Raw genomic sequence first — 25,534 nt, 5'->3', positions numbered from 1 at the left:
CCCAGTCGTTGTAGCATCATTTGATAAAAAGACTGTCCTTTCTGTACTGAATTGCCTTTGTGCCTTTGTCAAAAACCAATTGACCACGTATATGTGGTTTTTATTGCTAGCCTCTGTATTCTGTTCCGTTGATCCATTTGTCTATCTCAATGCTCTTGTGATTACGATAGCTTTATAATAAATCTGGAAGTCAGGTACTGTGAACCCTCAAAGTTATCCTTTTTCAAAATTGTTTTGGCTATTCTAGTCCTTTGCATTCCACATGAATTTTATAATCAATTTGCCAATTTCTACAAAATGCCTTCTGGAATTTTGATTAAGATTGCAACTGAATGATTTGGCAAAAATTGACATCTTCAACAATATTAAGTTTTGGGTGATCCATTAACGTGGTATAGTTTCCCATTTTTTTTAGGTTTTCTTTAATTTCTTTCTGTAATGTTTTATGGTTTTCAGTGTATAAGTCTTATCCATCGTCTGTCAGATTTATTTCAAAATATTGCGTATTTTTGGATGCCACTGAAATGATATTGTCAATTTAATTTCTGATAGCTCATTTTTGCTGCATAAAAATACAATTGAGTTCACTGTGTTGATTTTCTGTCCTGCAACATTATGTCTAGTAGCTTTTGCATAGATTCTGTCAGATGTTCTAAATAGACAATTATGTCATCTGCAAATAAACATAGTTTTATTACTTCTTTTCCAAACTGGATACTTCTCATTTCTTTTTCTAGAATTTCCATTACAGTGATGAATAGAAGTGATAAAGCAAACATCCTTGCCTTATTTCTGATTTTAGAGAAAAAAATTCATTCTTTGACCATGAAATTTGATATGAATTATAGTGTTTTTGTATAAAATATTTATTAGGTCGAGGAAGTTTCTATTTTAGTTTCTGAGAGTTTTTTTTAAATCAGGAATGGATGTTGTATTTTGTCAGATGCATTTTTTTAATCTATTGAGATGATCATATTTTTTTTCCTCATCTAGTCTGTTAATATGGTGAATTACATTGATTGATTTTCACATGATAAATCAACCTTTGCTTCTTGGTATAAGCCCAACTCGATGTATTGTCCTTTTCATTGTTGGATTTGATTTGTGAAAATGTTAAGAATTTTTGTATCTATGTTCACGTAGGATATTGGTCTGTAGTTTTGTTTTCTTGTAATGTCTTTAGTTCTGGAATCACTATAATGCTAGCCTCATAGAATGGGTGGGGAAGTTCTGTTACCTCCTCTGCAATTTTTTGGAAGAGCTTCGAAAGTGGCATTATTTATTGCTTAAATGTTTCATAGAATTCCTCATCTGGGCTTGAAACTTTTGGTTTCACTGATTTTCTTTCTTGTTTTTTGTGTTCTTTTATATTGACTGCTGGTTTGATCTGTATTATTTCCCTTCTTTTTCTTAATTCAGGTTAATTTGTGTTTTTTTCTAGTTTTTAAAGATGGAAGCAGAGGTCTTCTTTTTTTCTAATATAAATATGTTAGTGCTATAAATTTCCCTCTAAATATTGCCTTGTCACATCCCAAAAATGTTATGTTGTTGTTTGGGAGGTCCCAAGACCACTCATATGTTTGGTGATTCACTAGAAAGACTCAAGGATTCAAAGGCAGTTGTACTCATGGCTATAGTTTGTTCCAGCAATCAGAAAGGGGAAAAGACACATCAGGCATCCGGAAAACATGTTTCTAATGTTCTTCCCTTCTGTTCCCCAGATGGTGTCACAGAGAACAGGCTCTGTTTTACAGCAACGGGCTACAATAATATGTGTGTAGTATTTTCACCCAGGGACTCAAACTCCAAAGTTTTAACTGGGAGCTGGTGACATAGGCCCAACAAACAGCCACAAATATAAAAATTCCGAACTCCCAGAAAGAAAGCAGTTATCAGTACCCTAGATGGGTAAAACAGTCTCAGTGTAGGGAACATTACAAAAATCAAGTTCCCAAACACCAGCCAATGGCCAACCCCACAAACAGGCTCTTCTAAAGATAGCAACCTCAGGCCTGTTAACTCTTTCCTACAAAGTTGTGTTCTCATTTTCATTCTGTTCAAAATGCTTTATAATTTCCCTTTTGATTTCTTCTTTGGTCCATGGCTTATTTATTAATAGAAGTTTTTTTATTGTTTTAGTTTCTAAATATTTGGGTATTTCACAGATATTTTTCTGTTAATTTCTAATTTAATTCCATTGTGGTCAGAGAACATACTTTGTGTGATTTGAATCCATTTAAACTTATCGAGACTTGTTTTATAACCCAGATTAAGGTCTGTCTTAGTGTTTCAAGTTCATTTGAAAGGAATGTGTATTCTTCAATTGTTGGGTGGAGTGTTCTATAAATATCAATGAAGTCAAGGTAATTAATTGCATTCTTCATATCATCTATGTTTTTATTAATACTAATTTTTTTAGTTCTGTTAAGTGTTGAAAGAGAAGTATTAAGATCCTCAACTAGGATTGTGGACTTGTCTATTCTGCCTTTAATACTATCAATTTTTGTTTCATGTGCTTTGAAGCTCTGTTGTTAAGTAATATACATTTAAGATTGTTATGTCTTTCTGATGAGTTATAAATTGTTCCTCTTTATATCTTCTTACATTCTCTATCTTATAATCTATTTTATTTGATATTAATATTGCCATTCCAGCTTTCCTATACTTATTTGTTTGCATGATGTATCTTTTCCCATCTGTTTACTTTCAATTTGTGTCATTTAAGATGCTTTTTTTTATGGAGAGCATATCATTGGTTTTTATTTTTTCAATCAGTTTAGACAATCTCTGCCTCTTATTTAGAGTGTTTAGTCCACTGACAGTTAATGTAGTTATTGACATGGTTGGATTCAGGTTTGACATTTTATAATTTGTTTTTTGTTTGTCCCTGTATTTTGTTTTGTTTTTCTCTGTTCTTTTATACAAGCCTTTTTTTAGATTATTTGAGCAATTTTTAAAGTGCTATTTTATTTATCCATTGGCTTTTTAATTAAATCTCTTTGCATTTCCTTAATGGTTGCTCTGGGGATTACCATATACATCTTTAACTTTACAGTTGTCTTAACCTTTGTACCAATTCATGTGAAACATAGAAACCCTTGCAACTGTGAGATCCATTTACCACCTTCCCTCTTATTCTTTATGCTATAGTTTTCATATGTATTACATCTAGTTACATTGTAAACCTCACATGACAGTGTCTATTTTTGCCTTAAATACAAATGTGTTTTAAAGAAATTAAGAAAAAAATTCTGTAAGGGTATAAGGTTAGGCTGTGAGCTAGTGCATGTGGGTTTTGAGAAAGATTTCTCTAGACAAAAATTAGGATAGAAGTTTATTTTACTTTTCCCAGGTGGAAAAGGTCCAACACAGTGAAAGAGAGGGAGATAGTGTTGGCAGAGAGAACCAGGTATTCAAGCTTTTTATTTAGGAATTGTAAAAGGGGTGAAGATGCGTTATGGCTGTAGCTGAATTAACAGGGTACTGTGAATTGTTGTATCCACTCCTTTCTTTCTTCTCGGCAGGCAGGCAGGCAGATAACAACAGACATGGCTGTTGGATGTCAAAGATCTTGTCGGCTGTCTTGCCCTTAAGATATGATTTTGGGCAGGAAACTGAGGCCTGGCGTTTGTCCCTCCTAATGTCCATTCAGGAATTTCCTGGGCTGTAAAACATTCTAAAAGGCAGTGAGCTGGTGAATATAAAGAGAAAAATGTATATTTCCTTTCTGTCTGTTGGGTTCCTTTTAGCTGTTGTGAAAACAGAACCCGGCAGGGTGGCTGTGAGCAGAGATAGAGCAGATAGAGAGCTCATAGGATTGATCTTTAGCTGTTATTGGGGAAATTGTAGGATTAGATATTTTCCTGTGATTTTTTGAAAGGCTTCCCTTTCATTTTCTCTAATATTTTCCCAAATATTTGCCATTGAATCTTGGGCACTGAAGGTTGATGAGAAGAAGGCAGCATACACACTTATTCTGGCCAGTTTTGTGCCTTTGGGCAAATCTCTACCACTGGGCCTCAGCCGCCTCCCTCTATAACATATCTTAGCTGCCTGCAGACTGCAGACAGAACCAGATAGTCACACACACTCGCACATTCTCAACTCTAGGATCTGTAATTCTTGAGAAATTGTATGTTAATGTGGATTTTAGACACTATAACAGTTCCCAGAGGACACAGCTGTTTTTCCCAGCAAACTTTGAAAATAGTTGCCATATATGTTCTGTGCTATTGTCCCTGATGTGGCCACTAATGAAGCTCTCAGCTGTGTTTCTAGAACCCTCTACTGGCAGTTGTTTTTGTAGGGTGGTAAACAGTCCCCTAAGCTTGTACTGCACTGCTTTCTCTTTGAAATAGGCCTCATCTGCAGTGTTATGGGGGGTCATTTTATCTCTTAAGGGAGCCTGAAGGCCCTAGGATAGGAGCGCTCCTGCGGGAAACTCTGGTGATGGAGGCTTAACATAGCCCTGGCCAGGGAGGGTCAGATTAGATGGGTGGGCCAGTCTAAATGATCCCAAATAAACTGTCACCTGGATAGGACCAAAACTTTAACGAAAAGTATTTAAATTCCTGCATTCAGACAGAATTTCAGATGTGTTTTTCTGATACATCTTTAGCGTAATAGTACCAGAGTCTGCCAAACCGAAAAGCTGGGAGCGAGGAAATAAAATCTTAGTGTAGAGTGAGAATGTGTCTCATGGCTTCATCTGCTGCCATCTGTGCCCGTCTCCCTCTCCTCAACCAGGCCACCCCACGAAGTTAAATCTCCCTGCAATGTGCTCCTGCAGCTGGCCTGTCAGCACAGAATGCCTCTCCCAGCCCAGGACTCACTGATGGAATAGTTACAACCATAACAGTCTATCTAATAACAGTGCTCCTGCTTGGGCTTGGGTGGCACCTTTTATTGTGTCTGGAAAGGAAAAAATATCTGCCCATGTCACAAGAGATTTATATGCTTTTTTAAAATTATAAATGCTATTTGATTCATCTATTTTGTTTCCTTTTTTCAGGGCACAGGAGTATTGTTTAATACCCATTTTGGGTCTTCTTTTCTAATGCAGCAGTTCCAGACCCAATTAGGTGAATGGCCTCATTTGCTAGGATTTCTTCACAAGTAGCATCAGCCTTCAGACAGGCAGCCTAGGACTAGGAATGGCTTTGTTAATGGACAGAAACTCAAAGTCTGTAAAACAATTTAAAGAGGTTTATTCTGAGCCAAATGCGTGTGACTAGCCCAGAGCACACGGCCTCAAAAGGTCCTGAGAAAATGTGCCCGCAGTAGCTGGGTTACAATTTGGTTTTACACATTTGTGGAGATAGGAATTACACGTAAGACGCTAAGTCAGCATGTGGAGAGTTAGTACATCGGTTTGGCCCAAAAAGCCAGGACATGTCAAAGTGGGGAATGCTTGCAGGTTATAGGTGAGTTTAAAGATTCTTTGATTTGTAATTGGTTAAAGAAATGAAGCTTTGTCTAAAGGCTGGGAATGTTTTAATTTACGATGTCTGTTCATCAGAGACAAGCCACCAGACTACCAAACTCAAGTGATCTGTTAAATAAATTGATGGCCTGCAGGTGTGGTTTAAGCGTTGTCACGTGTAGCCTTAGGCCTGCTAATGATTTCGCATTTTATTGTTACAAAGCCTGTGTCCAAGAAGGGAGGAGGGCATGATCGATGCACTTCTGAACTCCCTTCTCATGGCCAGCAACTCAGCTTTAGGGTTTTTCTGGGGTGCCCTTGGCCAAGAAGGAGTCCATTCAGTCAGCTGGGGGGCTTAAGATTTTATCTTAGTTCACAGCTTGAATGTATGATGCAAGGTTATTTAGTGTCAAATTTGGAAATGCCATAAACTTAACGTCTTAACCTTTTGAGGAATGCTGTTTTGAGCACTAGCTCCCTGAAAGCCAGAGCTTTCTCTTTTGTTCTTGGTCACATCCCCAGTGCCTAGGACATTGCCTAGCACACAATATGTGCTTAACAAACACTTACCAAATGAGTAAATTCGTTGTGACAGCACTTGTTTTTGTCCCTTATTAGACAGTAAATCCCTTCACAGCAGAGACTGCGACCTAACCATCTTTGCCTTCAAGGCCCAATAGGTATTTCTTGAGTTGAATTAGAAGATGAGGTTTCAATTAGAGATGCCCTTTTCCTCCTGGGGGTGATTGTTCACAAAATGTAAACAAAGATTCTAATGAACAGCATTTTTCAGACCCTCAGGACACACAGTGATAAAACTGTTTTACGTTCTTCTAGTTATTACCAATTTTTCCTTTGTGCTGTCCCTGCCTCTGTGTTAGGTCTTGGGGGACCTGATTTACTAAGCGTTGGGCCTGAGGATCAATTCTATCTTACGCTAATCAGAGTGCACCGAAGCCCTGGTGTCATTAAGTAGTTTAATGACTCTGTTGAGTGCTAGTATAACAGGGGTGGGAAATTGTTAGATCTTTGTAATTCCCTCATTCTCTTGACTAAATCTAGCAGGCATATGCGTTTACACGTGAAAGTGTTAAGCAAAAGTGCCATCGGTCATTGACAATTCTTTAAGAACAAGAAACTTTTGATGCAGGGGGTGTCCCAGTGAAGGGTGGAAAGCCCCCTGAATTTGCCAAGTGGGTTCTTGGCTTCACGCTGGAAAGAATTCAAGAGCAAGCCAACTAGCGGAAGGTTTGAGGGAGAGAGAGAGACAACCGATCCTGCTCCACAGACAGAGGTGGGGTCCTTTCCCGAGCAGGAGGGTGGCCCCTTATGGGGCAATGGTAATGGTTTTAAATGTTCAGAACCCCCATACATGACCAGCATTATCTTGTGGTCAGGCCGTAAAGGTTAATCATAAACTCCTGCCACAGAAAGATAAACACAGTTTGTAAGGCATCCGGCTTAGTATTATAATTCCTCCATCCTCAGGTGGTCTGGGCTGGAGACTTCCTTGTTTAGTCTGGTTAGGTCTGGCATCGGCCAAAATGGCTGCACGCAGGCTCTCTGGACCTTCCTTTTCTGCCTTCTCCCTACATTATTTGAGCAAAATGAAATTTCTTTCTGAAACTGTTTATATGTAAGTTTGTCTTTGTTACTGAGCACCAAGGGGACACAGGCTGGAGGAATGACAGCATAACAGCGAGGAACACAGTGCGCTGCTTCCGCGTAAAGTGCTCTGCAGAGCACACCACACACGTGCAACATGGAGCTTCACAGGAAATGAAACTAAAATCAGTCCAGATTTTAGCAAGCAGTGTAAATATCACTGAATCCAGATTCTCAACAAACAGGGGATACATACTCTCAGGCTTTCAGCCTCTGGGACATATACCATGGGCTTCCGTTCTGCAGCTTGCAGACAGCATATCCTGGGACTTCTCAGCTTCCATAATTGTGTGAGCTGATTTGCATAAGAAATCCCCTCTCATCTCTCTTTCTATATATATGTACATCCTATCAGTTCTCTTTCTCTGGAGAATCTGACTAATATAGTAAGTATTGGTCCCCATTTACCAGTATGGAAACTGAGACTCAGTGAAGCTCTTAAGTTCCCCAGGTTTATACAACTGGAAATGGAGGTATCAAAAGATCTTTTGCCAAAACCTATGATCTTTCCACTTTATCCGTGTTTCTCAAATTGTAATGTGTAATCAAATCACCTGGACATTAAATGTTAAAACGTAGATTCTGGTTTAGTGAGTCTGGAGAGAGCCTGAGAGTCAGTCGTTTAACAAGCTCCAGATTATCACCAATGCCGCCGATACACTGACCACACTCGGCCTACGAGGTCTCTGTGTGTTACAGTGTGGTCACCAGACCTGAACCTCAGCCTCACCTGGGAACTCTTGTCTGTGTTAACAAGCCCTGCAGGTGATTCTCATTCTTGCTTAAGTTTGAGAACTATGGCTATATCATATTTCCATATTAGAAAACTCAGTATTTGCCAGTTATGAAGTGAAATAGGTGTTTGAAAGCCATTAGGGAGAAACTGGACAAGGGAAAGAAGATAAAACGCTTAAGCCTGAATAGTAGCTTGAATTAAGTGTTTTTCCATGAGATAAGGACACAAAAATGATTATCACTGGGCTTAACAATGAGAGTACTTCTCTGTAAAGGCTCTTGTAAATGCATGTTGAACGTAGAGCCAGTGGGCACAAGCACTGGGAGGTGAGAGAAGTTTTGACTGAGGGACACCAAGTGATATGGGAGCATGTGGATCTGGCATTTTGTGGGAAAGTGCTTAAAGCTTTTCACAAGAAAATATCTAACAGCAGGAGAAGATAAACCTATGCTTGTCTGGCATATAGAAAATGATCTAGGAAAAAAAACAGCTTGGGATTTTTCTTTTTAATCTTGTATAATCTTAAAAATTCATATGCACTTTCATCTATATCAAGCCAATCCGTGTTGCTTTGATACAAATAACATTTTCAATTCCCATTAAGATAAAAGGGGAGAGATGCTGTTGTACCGAGTCCACTAGACTCATAAAACGCACTGAAGTGGAGAGATGTGACGCCAGCTGTCAGGATCCGCATCCATGCAGTTTCTCCTCTGTCTCAGTGCTGGAGAAATTTTGAGAATCAGACTCAGAATACATGAAATGGCAGCAGCTTGCTGTGGCCGTACGAGCTGTGTAAAGGTAACTACTGAGGACAGGGACCCAGAATGTCACATGAGGTATTTTTTGTTCTGGTGTTTGGGGGCTGCTTGGGTGGGAATTTTGAGAAGTGTTTCTTCAAGTGCTTTTTGAAAAGAATGAACAGATCTTTGATCTGTGCATCAGATCCTTTTGCTTTTTGAGAAAATATTCATCAAAGTATTTTCAGTAAAGGAAGATGATCAAAGATATTCTGCACTGTACCACTCATGCTGTCATTTGCATTACATGTAAATGAAGGGAGGGTCTCAGATGACTCAGTTCCTGTGATCAAATCTCTTCATCCAGCATTCGAACCCCACTCATCAAAGCAGTCTTGTCACATACACGAAAGCATTCAATTCCGTCATGAAGTTGTGGATCAAGAACGTTCAGTCTGAAAAAAAAAAAGCGCTTAATAAGTCAGCTTTGTAAGCTACACTGATTATTTAAGTGAATAGTACTTTTTTTTTTGTTTATCTTAACCAGGTTTTTACCGCTTTTCATAATATTTGGGGGGAGGGGGTGACTCAAAACAACGAAACAATGTAAATCTCAATTTGAAAACTTTGATCAAAATCTTCTTCCATCAAAGCCAGCATTCTTCTGGCTTTATATTTGATACATACTCAGATATTTTAAAATCACTTCCCATTTCATTGCCATTGTATGTATGGATGTGAACAATCTCTTTGTTTTTTAAATAACATCTACCATTTTTGCCATTCCATTGAATGCAATGAGAAACATAACAAAGAATCTCTGAGAAGTTTGGAACCAACCCAGGGGCAAGGGTGCATCCGGGTATTTGGCCTCAGTTTTCACCATCCTAACTCTTTGCCTGTCAGATATTTGCACTGTCCGAGCACATGGATGTATTTTTAATCAATGCCATTTTGCTTTAAAAAAAAAAAAAATCTCACATTTTATGGAAATGTCTTTGTCAGTGTTTTACTAGGAAACACTTTGCAAATTAATGTCTTTAGAGACATAAGTATTAAGTAAAACCAACGAAGACCAATATGATGGTCAAATCATGAATAACAACATAGTTGTCACAGCTATAAGGTAAAGAACCTGGTCAATCACAGTCTCTTACGGATTCATTTTATATTTATTAGCTTCTGTGTGCCAGGCACTGCATTAAGCACTGGGTATATAAAAGTAATCAAATTAGACGTAACTCCTGCCTACATGGAACTTATAGTTTGGTGGGGAAACAGACATCAGGAAAGTAAGTACAAGGTTATGAACTGCGATAAATACAATAACAGAAAAGTCCATTGAGAGCATGTGACAGAAGGGACTGGGATGGACAGGAAATACCTGGAAAAGCTTCCCTGTGGAAATCACATTTGAGCTAAGATCTGGAGGACAAATAGGCAAAGGAAAGAGAGTGGATTGGAAGCTTTCTGAGCAGAGGAGTGGCGTGTGCAAAGGCAATGAGGGTAGTACAGGGCTTGAGAGGATGAGGGGGTTGGAAAGGAGGCCAGTGTGGCTTGCAAGCCGAGAGCTCGGGGCAGAGTGGCAGGTGTCAGCAGTGCGGCTGGAGCGCTGGTGGGGGCGAGGCAGAGCCTCGTAACCAGCTTGCCATAAGGAGTTGACCCTAAGACTAATGGGAAGTGGGAGTTTTAAGCAGGAGAGTGACAGGATTAAATACACAGTTCTGCAAGCTTACACTAGCTGAAGAGTTTAGAGTGGACCGGGTTGGGTGGTATTGCTGAGTTCAGATGAGAGCCAGTGTTAGCCTGCAGTCTGATGGTGGAGAGAAGCAGGAGATCTCAGAGGTATTTAGAAAAGAGATTTAACAGGATTGGATGACGAACTGGACATGGGGAGCAGAGAGAAGGAAGCAGCAAGGATGACCCCCAGAGGCTTGCATACTGGGATATCTGGTCATTTAATTGTGACTTCTGATGCCTTTGACTTTGTCAGTTAATAATGGCAAAAGCCAGCATTTCTACCAAATGCTATTCACCTTCCCTAGGTAATTCTGAAATGAATGTTGAAGGAGGCATCCAGCATTTGCTTGCTTGTTTGTTATTGTACTGATGTTGGCTTCACTCATTTTAATTGCTAAAACGTCCCATGATTTTTTGGGTTTTTTTTAGGGGTTTTTTTAAAGGTTGATTTGAATACATCATATTAATAGGGATGTTTTCATGTTCTTTCTCAGAGTTTTTCTGCCACAAGAGATATTAAGATTTAAGTTCATTTGCAACTTCATAATTCATAAAAATCAATGTTTTAAATAGTTACCTAAGTAAATATAACACTTCCTAGATTGACAGCTGCTGTCTATGATTCCCTAGTTGTGGTTTGAAGTGGTGCATCACCTCATGCCCAGGCTCATGTAGGCAGTCCTGGGGACTATGACATGTCACTAACCTCACTCAGTTTCAGGCTGTTTTCAATTTCCAAACATTTCATCTTATTTTCACAGATTTTGAAATTATACTTCAGACTTCCAATTTTTAGCCATCAGTCCATATACTCAGTTGAACATATAATTTTACCAATACTTTATTATGAAAACTTTTAAACATATAGAACAGTTAGAAGAATTGCAAGTGAATACACATGTATCCGCCACCTAGGTTCTACAATTAGCATTTTTCTCAATCGTATGTCCATGTATTCCTCTAGTCATGTATCTATATTCATTCCTTTTTAAAAAACAAAAACCTTTTTATTATAAAAAGTTTCTCTCTTTTTTATTTCAAAATATTAACATTAAGGGGGTACAAATGTTTTTGTTGCATGGATAGCTTTTACAAAGCTTAAGTGAGGGCTATTAGTGTGCGCGTCACCCAAATAGTGTTCATTGTACCTATTAGGTAGGTTTTTACCCCTCCCCTTGCCCCTTCATGATTTCCAATGACTTTTACTTCTCTTCACGCCCATGTGTGCCTATTGATTACTTGCAGATTTTTAGAGAGTACATGTGGTGTTTGTTTTTCCATTCTGAGATACTTCACTTAGGTTAATGGTTTCCAGTTCTATCCAAACTGCTGAAAAAGATATTAATTCCTTTCTTTTTATGGCTGAGTAGTACTTCATGGTATACATATACCACATTTTCCTTATCCATTCATGAATTGATAGGCACTTAGGTTGATTCCACATCTTTGTGATTGTGAATTGTGCTGCAATAAACATTCAAGTGCAGATGTCTTTTTTATAAAATGACTTCTTTTTCTTTGGGTAAATACCCAGTAGTGAGATTGCTGGATTGAATGGTAGGTCTAGTTTTAGTGCTTTGAGGAATCTCCATACTGTTTTTCAAAGAAGTTGTTTTAATTTGCAGTACCACCAACAGTGTATAAGTGTTCCTTTCTCTCTGCATCCACACCAGCATCTATTTCTTTTTTTTACTTTTTAATAATAGCCATTCTGATAGGGGTAAGGTGATATCTCATTGTGGTTTTAATTTGCATTTCCCTGATGATTAGTGATATTGAGCATTTTTTCATGTTTTTTGGCCATCATCTTTTAAAAAGCTTCTGTTCATGTCTTTTGCCCACTTTTTAATTGGGTTGTTCATTTTTTTCTTGCTGATTTGAGTTCTTTTGTAGATTCTGTATATTAGGCCTTTATTGGATGTATAGTTTGTGAATATTTTCTCCCATTCTGCAGGTTGTCTATTTGCTCTGTGGACTGTTTTCCCAGCTGTGCAGAAGCTTTTTAATTTAATCAAGTCCAAATTATTTTTGTTGTTGCTGTAATTGCCTTTGGGGTCTTAGTCATAAATTCTTTGCCTAGGCTGATGTCTATAAGAGTTTTTCCTACATTTTCTTCTAGAATTTTTATGGTTTCATTCCTTACATTTGAGTCTTTTATCCATCTTGAATTAATTTTGTAAGTGGTGAGAGATAGGAGTCCTGTTTTATTCTTTTCCATGTGGCTATCCAATTTTCACAGCACCGTTTCTTGAATAGGGCTTCTTTTCCCCTGTGTATATTGTTGTTTGCTTTGACAAAGATCAGTTGGTTGTAGGTAGATGGTTTTATATTTGGGTTTTCTGTTCTGTTCCATTGGTCTATGTCTCTATTTATGTGCCACTACCATGCTATTTTGGTTACTATAGCCTTGTAGTATAATTTGAAACCCTGGTAATGATGCCTCTAAGATTTGGTTTTTTTGCTTAAGATTGTTGTGGCTATTCAGACGTGGTTTTTTTGTTTTTGGTTTCAAATGAAGCACAGAATTATTTTTTCTAGATTCGTGAAATATGATGTAGGTATTTTGATGGGGATTATGTTGAAACTGTCAAACACTTGGGACAATATGGACACTTTAACAATGTTGAGTCTACCAATCCATGAGCATGATATGTTTTTCTATTTGTTTGTGTCATCTGGAATTTCTTTCATCAGTGTTCCATAGTTCTTCTTGTAGAGATATTTCACCTCCTTGGTTAAGTATATATGTAAGTTTTTAAATTTTCTGTGTAGGTATTGTGAATGGTATTGAGTCTTTGATTTGACTCTCAGTTTGACTATAATTGGGATATAGAAGTGCTACTGTTTTGTATACATTGATTTTTGTAACCTGAGACTTTGCTGGATTTATTTATCAATTCCTAGAGTCTCTTGGTTTGTCTTTGGGGTTTTCTAAATACAAGATCATGTCATCAGCAAAGAGCTATAGTTTGACCTCTTATTCCTAATTTAGATACCCTTTTTTTATTTCTTTTGCCTGATTGCTCTGGCTAGGACCTATAGTACTGTGTCGAATAGAAGTGGTGACAGTGGGCACACTTATCTTGTTCCAGTTATTAGGGGGAATGCTTTCAACTTTTCTCTGTTCAGTATGATGTTGGCTGTGAGTTTGTCCTATATGGCTTTTATAATTTTGAGATATGTTCCTTCTATGCCTAGTTTGTTGATGTTTTTAATCATGAAAGGGTGCTGAATTTTGTTCAATGCTTTTTCTGCATCTATAATATTAAGATGATCACATGATGTTTGTTTTGCTTCTGTTTATGTAGTGAATCACATTGATTTACTTATGTTGAACCATCTTTGCATCCCTGGGATGAAGCCCACTTGATCATGGTGGATCTTTTTTTTTTTTTTTATGTGCTGTTGAATTCAGTTTGCTAGTATTTTATTGAGGATTTTTGCATCTATATTCATCAGGGATATTGGTCTGTAGTTTTCTTTTTTTGTTGTGTCCTTTCCTGGCTTTGGTATCAAGTTGATACTGGCTTCATAGAATGAGTTGGGGAGGATTTCTTCCTTCCCAATGTTATGGAATAATTTCTGCAGTATGGATAATAGTTCTTCTTTGTAGGTCTGGTAGAATTCGGCTGTGAATCCATCTGGTCCGGGGTTTTTTTTGGGGGGGAGATTTTTTATTACTGCTTTGCTCTCCCTGCTCATTATTGATCTGTTCGGGAGTTCTGTTTCTCCCTGAGTTTTGAGAGGTTGTGTGTTTCCAGGAATTTGTCCATTTCCTCTACATTTTCTAGTTTATGTGTGTAGAGATTTTCATAGTATTCATGGATGATATTTTGTATTTCTCTCAGTTGTATCTCCTTTTTCATTTCTGATTGAGCTTATTTGGGTCCTTTATTTTCTATTTCTGGTTAATCTAGCAAGAGGTCTATCAATTTTGTTTTACTTTTCAAAGAAACATCTTTTTGATTCATTGATCCTTTGTATCTTTTTTTTTTTTTCCTTTGGTTTCCATTTCATTCAGTTCTGTCTGACCATTGTTATTTCTTTTCTCCTGTTGGCTTTGAGTTTGCTTTGTGTTTCCTCTTCTAGTTCCTTGAGATGAGACATTAAGTTGTTAATTTATGATCTTTCTGTCTTTTTGATGTAGGCATTTAGGGCTATGAATTTTCCCTTTAGGACTGCTTTTTCTGAATTCCATAGATTTTGATAGCTTGTGTCCCCTTTGTTGTTCAGTTTGAGAACTCTTTCAGTTTCCATCTTAATTTCATCATTGACCCAAGGATTGTTCAGTAGAAAGTTGTTTAATCTCCATGATTTTGTGTAGATTTGAGTGTTTCTCTTGGAATTGATTTCTAGTTTTATTCCACTGTGGTCTGAGAAGATACATGGTATGATTTCAAATTTTTGTCTTTTTAGTTTGTTGAGACATGTTTTATGGCCTAAGATATGATCAGTCTTGGAGAATGTCCCATGTGCTGATGAGAAGGAGGTCAGTGGTTTTTGCACAGAATGTTATGTAAATGTCTGCTAGGTCCATTTGTTCTAGAGTTCCATCTAAGTCCAGTGTTTATTTTCTGCTTTGATGATCTGTGCAGCTCTGTTGGTGGGGTGTTAAAGTCTGCAGCAATTATGATGCCACCATTTATTTCTTTGCTTAGATTTAGTATAATTTTTTTTCTGAACCTGGGAACTCTAGTGTTAGGTGCATATATATTTAGGGTTGTTATTTATTCTTATTAAATTATACACTTTACTGTTACATAATGACCATCTTTGTCTTTCTCTACCATTGCTAAAGTCAATTTTATCTTGTATGAGAATGGCTACACTTGCTCTCTTTTGGTTTCTGTTTGCATGGAATATTTTTTTCCATCCCTGTGGGTTAGATGTGTTTCCTGGAGAAAGCAGATAGTTCAGTTGTTTTTTTCATCCATTCAGCCAGTCTATCTTTTGAGTAGAGCATTCACATCATTCACATTGAGTGATAGTATTTATATGTGGGATGATGTTCTGTTCATTATTTTGGGTAGTACCTTATTGCTTTGTTTTCCCTCTTGTGCTGTTGTTTTATATAAGCTGTGAGCTTTAGCTTTTGGGTGATTTTACACTGGTGGATATCTATTTTGTTGATCCACGTATAATGTTGTTCTGAGTATTTCCTGTAGGGTAGGTCTGGTCATGACAAATTCCCTCAGTGTTTACTTGTCTAGAAAAGTCTTTATTTCTCCATTGTTTAGGAAACTTAGTTTTTTAGGATAACAGATTCTTGGCTGGCTGTTGTTCTGTTTAAGAAGACTGATTATGGGGCCCCAATCCCTTTTGGCTTGTAAGATCTCTGCTGAGAACTCTGCTGTTAGCCTGATGGGTTTTCCTTTGTGGTTAGGTGTTGCTTTCGTCTTGCTCCTTATAGAATTTTCTCCTTCATTTTGACTTAGGCCATGTTGATTACTATGTATTTTGGAAATATCCCATTTGTTATGAATCTTCCCAATGTCCAATGACCATCTTGCATCTGGAAGTCTGAATCTCTGGCGATACCAGGAAAGATTTCCTCAATAATTCCCTCAAATATATTTTTCGTGCTTTTTGTTCTTTCTTCTTCTCCCTCAGAGATACCTATAATTCATATATTAGTTCACTTTACATAGTCCCATATTTCTGAGTGATTGTTTAGTCTTTTTTATTTTCTTTTCTGCATCTTTGAATGACTGGGTTAGCTCAAGAGCCTTGTCTTCAAGCTCTGAGATTTATCTCTTCTGCTTGTTTTAGTGTATTGTTGAGGCTTTCTGCTGTTTTTTGAAATTCCCTAAATGACTCTTTCATTTCTTTAAGTTCTATTATATCCTTTCTTATGTTGTCTACCTTTTTAGCAACTTTTTCTTATTTTTTCATTGATTTCCTGAAATTTTGGGGGGCTTCTTTTTGTTGGCTTTCAACTTTCTCTTCAGTTCCATTCATCTTACTTGCCATCCATGTTCTGAATTCCAGTTCTGCCATTATGACCATTTCCTTTTGGTTGGGATCCATGATGGTAGCTCCACTATGATCCTTTGGGGATGTTGAACTGTTTTGTTTTTTCTTGTTGCCAGAGTTCTTTTGCTCATTTCTTCTCATCTGATTCCTCTTCTTTCAGCTCAGGTTGATAGGTTTGCAGGACATATCTGTTCTCTTTTGCTGGGAACTTTCCTACTTAGTGAGAAGAAATGGAGGTCCCTAGATGGCACTTTTGTGTCCTACTCTGGAATGTTGACCTGGTGGAGGAGGGGCAGGTGCACTGAGAGCCTATAGGGAAGCTGTTCTGTTTTGTCCCTTTCCCCTGTGATTGCCACAGTTCAAGCTGGTGCTAGGTGATCTTTGTGTGGGGTGGTGTGTTGTTCCCCAGATCATTGTTGGATATTTGTGTTCGGGGCTGGGTGAGGCCCTCTCCATGGAGGCTGGCATTGTGGGTGATTGATCTGCCCAGGGTCTCCCTGTGGAGGTGACAGTGGCAGCTAGGTGAAGCTATCTACATAGTGATTATGGGTGTCCAGGCTGTGGGCATTTGCTCGAAACAGGTCCAGGTGTAATGTCAGCTCAGGGCTGGGGAATCCCTGCCAGAGCATTGGACCTCAGGGTGCAGGCAGGGCTGTGGGGTCACATTGCAGCACGGGAACTGCAGAGGTTGAGCCACGTGGGTGGGAGGTGGCTCTGGCATACCAGGCCCAGGGAGGCGGAGCCACAAGGGTACAGGGCTGCTCCGGTGGCACTGAGACTGTGGATGTAAGCCACAAGTCTTCTCAAGTGATGTCTGTGGCACCTGTGATCACATGTTGTGGGGGAGAGGTGCTTGGGATCCAGCACAGGGCACAGCATGGGGGAGCGTCCACTCAGCCTGCTTCCTCCCCAGCCTAGCAGGGGCTATGTGAAGGCTGCTGTTGGAAAGGTGAGCCCTGTGTAGACCTGGTGCCATGCACCTAAGAGCTCATGATGGTGTCACCTGTGAAAACCCAAAATCAGTAGCCACCAAATCCCTGCTGCACCCGTTCTCTACTGTAATGTCTCTACGCAGACTCCAAGCAGCTCGTTGATCAGTCCAGAGGTCTACAGTGGTGGTGAGGGCTCCCTCACAACTCAGGGCACAGTGCCTGTGCGGGGAGCATGGAGCCCTAGGGCTCTGTCCTTCTGACCTTCCCCACGTGTGGGTGCCTCCCCACAGTTCCCTTCAGTCGCATTCAATGAATCACCCCATCACCTTCTCCTTTACTCTGAATATCCCCCATTGCTTCTCTGGAGTTTTATGATGCTCTTTCCAAGAAGAGCCATCTGTTGGTAGGCATCCGCCTGCAACTTTCAGTCCTCTCCTTGAGAGCAGTGTGTGCAGGTTGTTTCTAGTCCGCCATCTTCTCCAATCTCCCCCGTCTGTTTTTTGAAAGATTTCCAACTATCAAAAGTTGCTAACATCAGTACATTTCACCCTTTGTCACTTCAGCATGCCTATCTTTAATTAGAATTTAATATTTGTTTTCAGGGTTTTTTTTTTTTTAAGGTAGGAGTTACATACAGTGAAATGTACAAATCTTAAGTCCAGCCTTCCTTGAGTTTTGACAAATGCATGCAATGCTATAACCCCAACCCCATCAAGATACCAGACCTCACCGTCCCAGAAGTCCCCTCATTCCCTGTGCAGTCTCTCCCTGCCTTCACTCCTGCCCAGCCCCAGGAGTAACCACTGTTCTGAATCATTAAGCCATAAAGTAGAGCTTTATACAGTGTGTACTCTTTTGTGTTTGGCTTCTTTCACTCATGTTTTTAAAATTTCATCCACACTGTATGTATCAGTAACTTTTCCCTTTTCGAAATACTCCTTTGCGTCAATCTATCACAGCATGGAGAATCTGCTATTCCTATCGATGGACACCAGGACTGTTTCTAGTTTGGGGCTGCTTTGAACTTCTTAGATAGGTCTTTTTGTGACTATCTCTTTGTTTACCTTGGGTAAATGCTTTGGAGTGGAACTGTTGGGTCATGGGGCATGGGGGTGTATGATTAATTTTATAAGAAACTGACAGGCCTTTTTTCAAAGTGGTTGTACAGTTTTATATTCCAACAGTGTATTAGAGTTCCAGTTGTTCTACATCCTTGACAAAATTTCTTCTTAGTTTTAGACATTCTGGTGGGTATACAGAGAAAATATGATTTTTAAATGGTGATTCTTTAAGAGAAAAGTGACCACGAAATCATGCACGCGCACACAGATACACAAATCAGAATTCTTAGTGCTTTTTAAAGCCAAGCATAATTGGGTGTCCACAAACAAAGCATTTAGCACAAGGACAGCAAAGTTTGAGGCAACCTGTAGTATTTTAGGTAATTAAAGGTTTGAAATGATTTTTTCCCCAGAAACAAGCTGTCACACCCTCCAAGGACTTGCTGGGAAATCCCAGCTTTGAGCTCTAGCAAAAGCTTCACAGGCCAAGGACAGCAGTATTCACATTGCAGAAACAGCAGCACTGAAGCCTCTTGGTTCCCTGGTATCACACAAAATCAAAATTCCCGGTCATTACTGTACATGAAAATATTCTTCATTTTGAGCTTTTATAATACAAAAGGAAAAACAAATACCACCCTACAGAGAGATTGACTGGCTCGGGGACATTGAATTCTGGTTCTTTGCTTTGCTTTAACTCGCATGTGACAAAACCTTTTGATAATAGAAATTCAAACCTTTCTTAAAATTTTCAAGGAAAATTATATTCCAAATAGATATCCTGCACTCATCCAGGGGAATGCTTCCTTAAACCCCAGTTTGACAAGCCTGGGCCTGGGAGTCCCTTCTGGGGCCTCACTGTAGACAGCAGTGGACAAAGGACAAATGGTTCTAGAGCCAGTTTGAAATCGGTGTGCGTACTAGCTGTGTGACTTGGGCAAATTACTTAACCTCTCTAAACCTCAGCTTTCCCGTCTGTCAGAAGGAATGATGATACCCCGACTTGTGCGAGGGCATTGTAAGAACTGTAAGAGACGGCCGTTGCCACGGGGCGAAGCTGAGCACTCTTCCTGCCTGGCAGTGCTCAAGCCCACGGGCCTCCTGGCTGCCCCAGTAGAGAACAAATCACAGAACACTCACTCCCTAATTATTTTCCCAGTGAACTTAACTGAATATTACAAAAAGAATAATTTTAGTGGGATAATTTCTATTGAGTTTAACACATTGACTGCCACACTAGAAAAAAATTTTTTTTTCCTCAGGGCCATGGGGTTTTATTATGAAAATAGAATAAAAACTTTGAAAATAAAACAATCCTTTCTAATTTAGTGAAAAATTTATTTTTATTGTTTTCTGTGTGTGAGTTATATGCAATTAAATTATCAATATTAATTGTAACAATAAGAACATCAACAAGTAAGATTTTCATGAACCAACTACAGGGTTTTGCGCAGGGGACCACCCATCACATGTAACATGTATGCTACAGCATGGCACATGAGTTGCCTGCATACCCCGTGGCTCCCAAGGTAAAGAGACATGAGTTACATGTGCTTCATGAGGCTCCAGGCTCAAAACTAGTGTGAGTTAAATACAACTCACATGGCAGTTAATGTGTTAAATGACTTGTGGGTTTAGACCTCTAGAAGAAAATTATACATCTGAGAGAATTTTGTCATCCAAGTGAATCTTAGTTGTAAAATGGGGTATTTGGAAGAGGTGTGTAAGTAATCGGAGTTGGAAAACTTCAAAAAAAAAATCCAACTCTGCCCAGGTGTGATAGGAGAAAGGTCTTCAGGCAATGCTCTTGGTACAGAGTATCATGACCTGCGTCACATGATAGGGTCCCGGCAGCGGGTGCTGATGCAGCCCTGAAGAATCTCTGCTTGTAAAACGAGGAGTATCTCCATGCTGCGTTGCTGGCAGTAGGATGGAGAGAGCCCATCCGAGGCAGATGAGCCAATCTGGGGTGGCCTGTTAGCTCAGAACGTGCCAAATGCAATATCACATGCAGAGCACAGACCAGAGCCACCTCAGCAGATAGAAGTGGTACCTGAATCCCTGCCCCGCCTTGTACCTAGTGGCTGAGGCACATTTCCACCCCAAAGCAGGGTGGGCTGTTCACTTACTGGACTTCGTGTGTTCTCTGTCTCCACTCTAGACAGAACACAAGCCCACCCTGAAGTCGCAGGGGCCCCTCAGGCCAATCGGCTGGCCCATGGGGGCCAAAGAAAGATAAGAAAAGGTTTTTTTGGTTTTTTTTCTTTGGTATAATGTGAGAAGCCATGGGACTCTGTTCTTAAAGGAGAGACATATTTTGATGCAGAGATAAAAAAGCTAAGCATTTAAAAATCATTCATTTTTGTGCTAAAGCTAATTGAGAGAACAATTTGCAAGGCAAAGTTCCATTCATTTGGTACAGTATAAAAAATTCACATTAAGCTCAGTAAGTAGCTTTATAGCAAATGGTCTTTATCGCTGAAGGAAAACATAAAACAGTTGTTCACAGAAGAAATAAAAGGGTCCCCTAATTATGGTGTAAGTGAGTCACAGCCCTTAGTCACATTATGATCAAGATATCACACAGGTTGGTCATGTAATCGTTTCTGTAATTATGTGGAATGGACTGAGTAGAAGAGTCCATAGAAAACCCTATTTTAACACTTCAGTTTTACATGATTATTTTTCAGTGGTTCAGTCAAGCTGGAACATTTTGCCTGTGTCTGATATAGATGGGATTTCTGGCTATTATAGTGATGTTGCTAAGTCATCCTAATCTTCCTCCATGAACAGTCCTGCACACTCACTTGTCTTGTTTTTCAAGTTTACTTGGCCCATTCATTGAGTGGCTACAAAGGTTTAATGGTCTGAGCACCTGGAAGTAGGTGGATTTAGCAGTGAAGCAGCATGATTCTAAGTGTGATAAAACTAAATGTGCCCCACTAACAGTGTCAGTTATAAACACAAGAAATGCAGAACTCCAAAGAAAGCATACTTATTATTTCTGGTGTTAAAGACTTCATTTTGTCACTTGACAGATATTTATTGGGCACTGGCACAAAATCATTAGCACAAAAAAGATTGATAATGAGAAAGAACTAGGTGCAAAACTACATTTAAAGTTCAGATCTCATTGTGAAGAAACATTTTATAAATTGATTCTTTCTATAATTGAGCATTTGGAAAGCTTTGTAGGAAGGCTTTAAAAACTTCTAGGCTTAAATTCAGATGACCTTTATACTAGAGAAAAATTTTATAACATAGCTAAAACATAAACAAGTTATATGTTAACCTTATAAAAATATAAATTTCATTATAGTTTTGTTTTTCTGCATTTCTGTAGACTGTCAAAGTGAGAATAGCTGACTGGCAATTCAGATGTCCTGCTTAGAAAGTAGGTCCCATAGGTACCTTCCTGCTTTCAGGCTCAGACATTCTGTAAGTGTCTAATAGAGCATTTGTAGTGTTATCACTTGGTGTATGTCTTTCATCTGTTCATATTATCTGTGTAACTTCTTGCTTTCTTGAAGTCTTCAGAGCTTTTTAACTAAATTGCTTGGGAAATATAGCAAATGCCATATTTAAAATCTTTCTCTTGTTTTACCAAACTTTTGAACAACTTTAGATTCACAAGGTTCATCGTGATTCAGGAGACAATTCTCAGACAGGTGAGAACACTTCAATTTAACTTTAATATACTTAGGAGGCATTTGGGGGTTCAAGTCTGTAAGTTTCTCTGCGGTCTAGATTGACATTCACCACCACAGAAGGTGGATTGCTAAAATCCGAATGCTAATACCTGAAGGTTGGAGAGCCAAAAGAAAAGCAGAAATCCCTTAAAATTTCCTTGAATCTTCATTCATGGCAACCTTATTTACCAAATGCCTTTCCCATCTTTGTTCTCTTTTCTTGGCTAAATACCATATAGATAAACCCAAAATAGAGAGTGGCCCAAAATTCTAGGAGAGACAGTGGTTGAATATGACACAGGTGAGAATATGGTAGTGGTTCAACCATATCCAGTCTTCCCTGTATTTGCAGTAACAGCCGACTACACAGTTAGAAAATGTGGGTAGCCCTGGCTTGGGAAGCAAGAGCACTAAGTTCCGATTTCAGTTCCCCATTCACTCATCTCATGCCTTGGGCAAGGCTTGGTTTGACCCTCAGTTTCCTCCTCTATAAAATGAGGGGCTGGACCTGATGACCTGTACATGTGGAAAGGTCTGGAATGCTCTACCATTAGAGGAAAAAATCAGTCTGCTCTCAGGGATTTCAGATTTTTGTTCCTGTAAGAATTGTAACATTCCCTGCCCTGGTGGTTTTACCAGCCACTGATGCATAAAGTCAGCCCCTGGGCTCATTGTTTAGTCTCTCCTCTTGATTCTAGGATGGGTCATATTCAGCCTACTCAGAAAGATTGCATTTGCTCTTTCTGAGCTTCAGTTTTTCCATTTGTAAAATGAATTAACAACACCCATCTCGTTGTTAATGAGGATTAAAGAAGAAAATATATATAATATCCAGCTGTAGCTGGCATTTAACTAGTATCTTCCCTCCCATTTTCTGAAGATGCTCTAATTTCTTATAACACTTAGAGTAAGGGTATCATTTTAACTAACTTGTGAGCTTCTGGGTGGCAAAAATTGTTATAAGCATTTTTATATCCTTTGCAGCGCCCAGCATTGTCTTGTACATAATAGACATTAAATACAGAACACTGATAGATAAATTGTAACCATTCCATCTTGGAAAGTATTGTTTCCACTATTTATTAGCTCTTTGACCTTGGGCTATCTACATAATCTCTCCAAGCTTAAATTCCTTATCAGTAAAATGGGGATAGCATTATGTAGCTTTCAGAGTTGTTATAATTATAAAATGAGATTATTATATTTAAAGTATATAGTACAATGCCTGGTACATAGTAGGTGCTCAGTAAGTGGTAGCTTTTTTTTTTATAGTTGTGATGCAGTATTCCTTTTTGCCACTGAGTACAGCTACTTAAATCTCCTTTATCCTTCTTTTCTCTGGTTTAAGTTTTTTATTCATCCTACAAGCATCTGTTGAGAGAATGACTAATGATTCTTTGATTTAAGTGACTTTAGCCTTTATTGAAGAATAATTTCTCCAACCTTTTAATCATTTCTATTGCTATAGATTCTCTTAATTGTAAATGAGAGAAAATCAGGAAAAATACGCATCATTCATCTTTCAATAATTTCTATTGAATGATTTGGAATTCAGCCAGCCTGGAAAACAGCCTTGAAGCTAACTTCTCTACTTTTAGTTTTGGTTAGGAACTACATTTTGAGTAATTTTCTTGGTTGTTAATTTTGAATTTAATCTTAAATCTTTAAGTTAGATTTAATTTACTATTTGGTAAACAAATGTTAGGAACGTATAAGATTAAGTCCCTGAATAGGCTAAAAACAAGCGTCTTACAATTGACCACCATTAGTTTCTCAGGGTTTGAAAAATGCCATATGATCCTAACAATGTCATTTAAAGTACTACTATCTATAGGTATCTTTATAAAGAAATACTGAACTTCATAACCAAGGTAGGAAAATTATTAAGGCAGAGTCTAGAAGATAAAAATTAGGCAAAGGGATAGTAAATATTTTAAGTTAGATCATTTAAGACAAGGCTCTATGGTTGTGGTGTTCAGATGAACTTCATAGCAGTTCTGCCTTCACTTCATGCTGTATAAATGTAATTCAGATTTAGTTATTGAACTAACCATTTTTTATTTAATTCAGATTTTTTAGGACACTAAATGGTTAAAAAGGTAATGAAGAAAGTGTCTAGGACATATTATGAAGTGAAAACAGCAAGTAGAAAATATACCATGGTCATGTGTCTAAAAAGACACATATGTAAATACACAGGTGTAATTAATAACAGCCAACATGTACTACGTGCCTACTATGTGGCAGACACTGTCGTAAGTGCTATATGTGAATTAACTCATTCACTTATCACAACAGCCTGTGAATGAGATGCTAATAATTACACCACCACCCCCCCTTTACAGATGTGGATACTGAGACAGAGAAGTTGAGTAACGTTCCCAAAGTTACACAGCTGCTAGATGGCAGAGTAGAAATTTGAATTTTGGCATTTTGGCTCTAGAGCTGGTTCTCTCAACTTTATAGACTCTCTTGTACCTTTTTTGGTGTCACTAGACAATTCTTAAAGAAGCATTATTGCATCTTTTTTTTCCTTATTGGAATATGGTCATTTATCTGTGTCTGAGAAATATCTTCTTCCTATTGGAACTTGCGTGTCTGCCTCCTCTTGGCACAGTGAGGAGTGATTCTGGATTATGGGTAAATTTCTCTTTGCTTATGAGTTATTCCCACAAGAAGCAAATGCCCTGAAAATGCATGTTTCTGAAGCCAACACTGCTGTCTTGATATTTTTTATACCTCGGTGCTCACTGGTGGCATGTATTTTTTGTTAGTTTTTATATTAACATGACAGCACACTATCAGTGTTAAATTCAAAGTCTGCAAAGACTTATACAGAATTTTTAAAAATGTTTTTGCCCCCTCAGAAAATAAGGACAGGGGTGAAGGTTTAGTTGTTGGAAATCGTTGGGACTATAAAACTCCTTCTCTTCCCTTCCTGTGATGGGCAGTATGTATCATTTAATGAAATCCATCCTTGAGGGAACCTAGAAGACTATCTAGAGGTCTGACTTTTCGAAGCTGCCCAAAATTGTTCCAAATTATTATCTCAAATAATTCAAAATCTCTGGATTTCACTTGTATTTGAGTTCCTCAAATATCAATAAAGGTCCCTAAGAGCCTTCCCCACCCAAATGAATACATTGTCCTTCAAGTCAAAATGAACCCCCCAAAATTTTCCCTCAAGTTTTAATGTTTATTTTCAAAATGACATTTTATTTGTGGAACTAAATAACCCTTGATAATAAGCTTCGTTGCCATGATGTAATGTGGCACCACAAGAAAAAGGCATCATTTGACTACTAATGTGACTGATAATGTTGTGCATCTTAATGATTTCGGAAGTAGTTTACAGTTTCTTAAAATTATTTTATAGTGCTTGAAAATTAACCTTGTTTTCTTTAGAAAATAAGGAAAAAAATGCATCTGAGCTTCATCTGTGAATACACTGAATACTGATCACCCTCCATTTCTCGTCTGAAACCCCTAGAGCCTCATTCATTCAGATACAAGAACAGGAGGAAAGAGTCTATTGATGTGAAATCGATATCATCTCGAAGCAGTGATGGTAAGACG

At 38.5% G+C, this 25,534-nt stretch overlaps 1 protein-coding gene across 5 annotated transcripts in view; it reads left to right on the top strand.

Moving 5' to 3' along the window:
* The window catches only part of PDE8B (phosphodiesterase 8B), a 222,531-nt gene that overhangs the window by 176,435 nt on the left and 20,562 nt on the right, over positions 1 to 25,534 (top strand). For all 5 annotated transcript variants that reach the window (XM_012664513.1, XM_012664515.1, XM_012664517.1 and 2 more), the window contains 2 exons: positions 21,895 to 21,937; positions 25,449 to 25,526. In XM_012664513.1, the coding sequence (XP_012519967.1) occupies positions 21,895 to 21,937; positions 25,449 to 25,526 (121 nt within the window). The remainder of the gene's footprint in view (positions 1 to 21,894; positions 21,938 to 25,448; positions 25,527 to 25,534) is intronic.

This window comes from Propithecus coquereli, unplaced genomic scaffold (genome assembly GCF_000956105.1).
Source record: "Propithecus coquereli isolate 6110/MARCELLA unplaced genomic scaffold, Pcoq_1.0 Scaffold9, whole genome shotgun sequence".
NCBI lineage: Eukaryota > Metazoa > Chordata > Mammalia > Primates > Indriidae > Propithecus > Propithecus coquereli.
The sequence above is the reverse complement of the archived record's forward strand: the minus strand, read 5'-3'. Positions and strand labels throughout refer to the sequence as shown.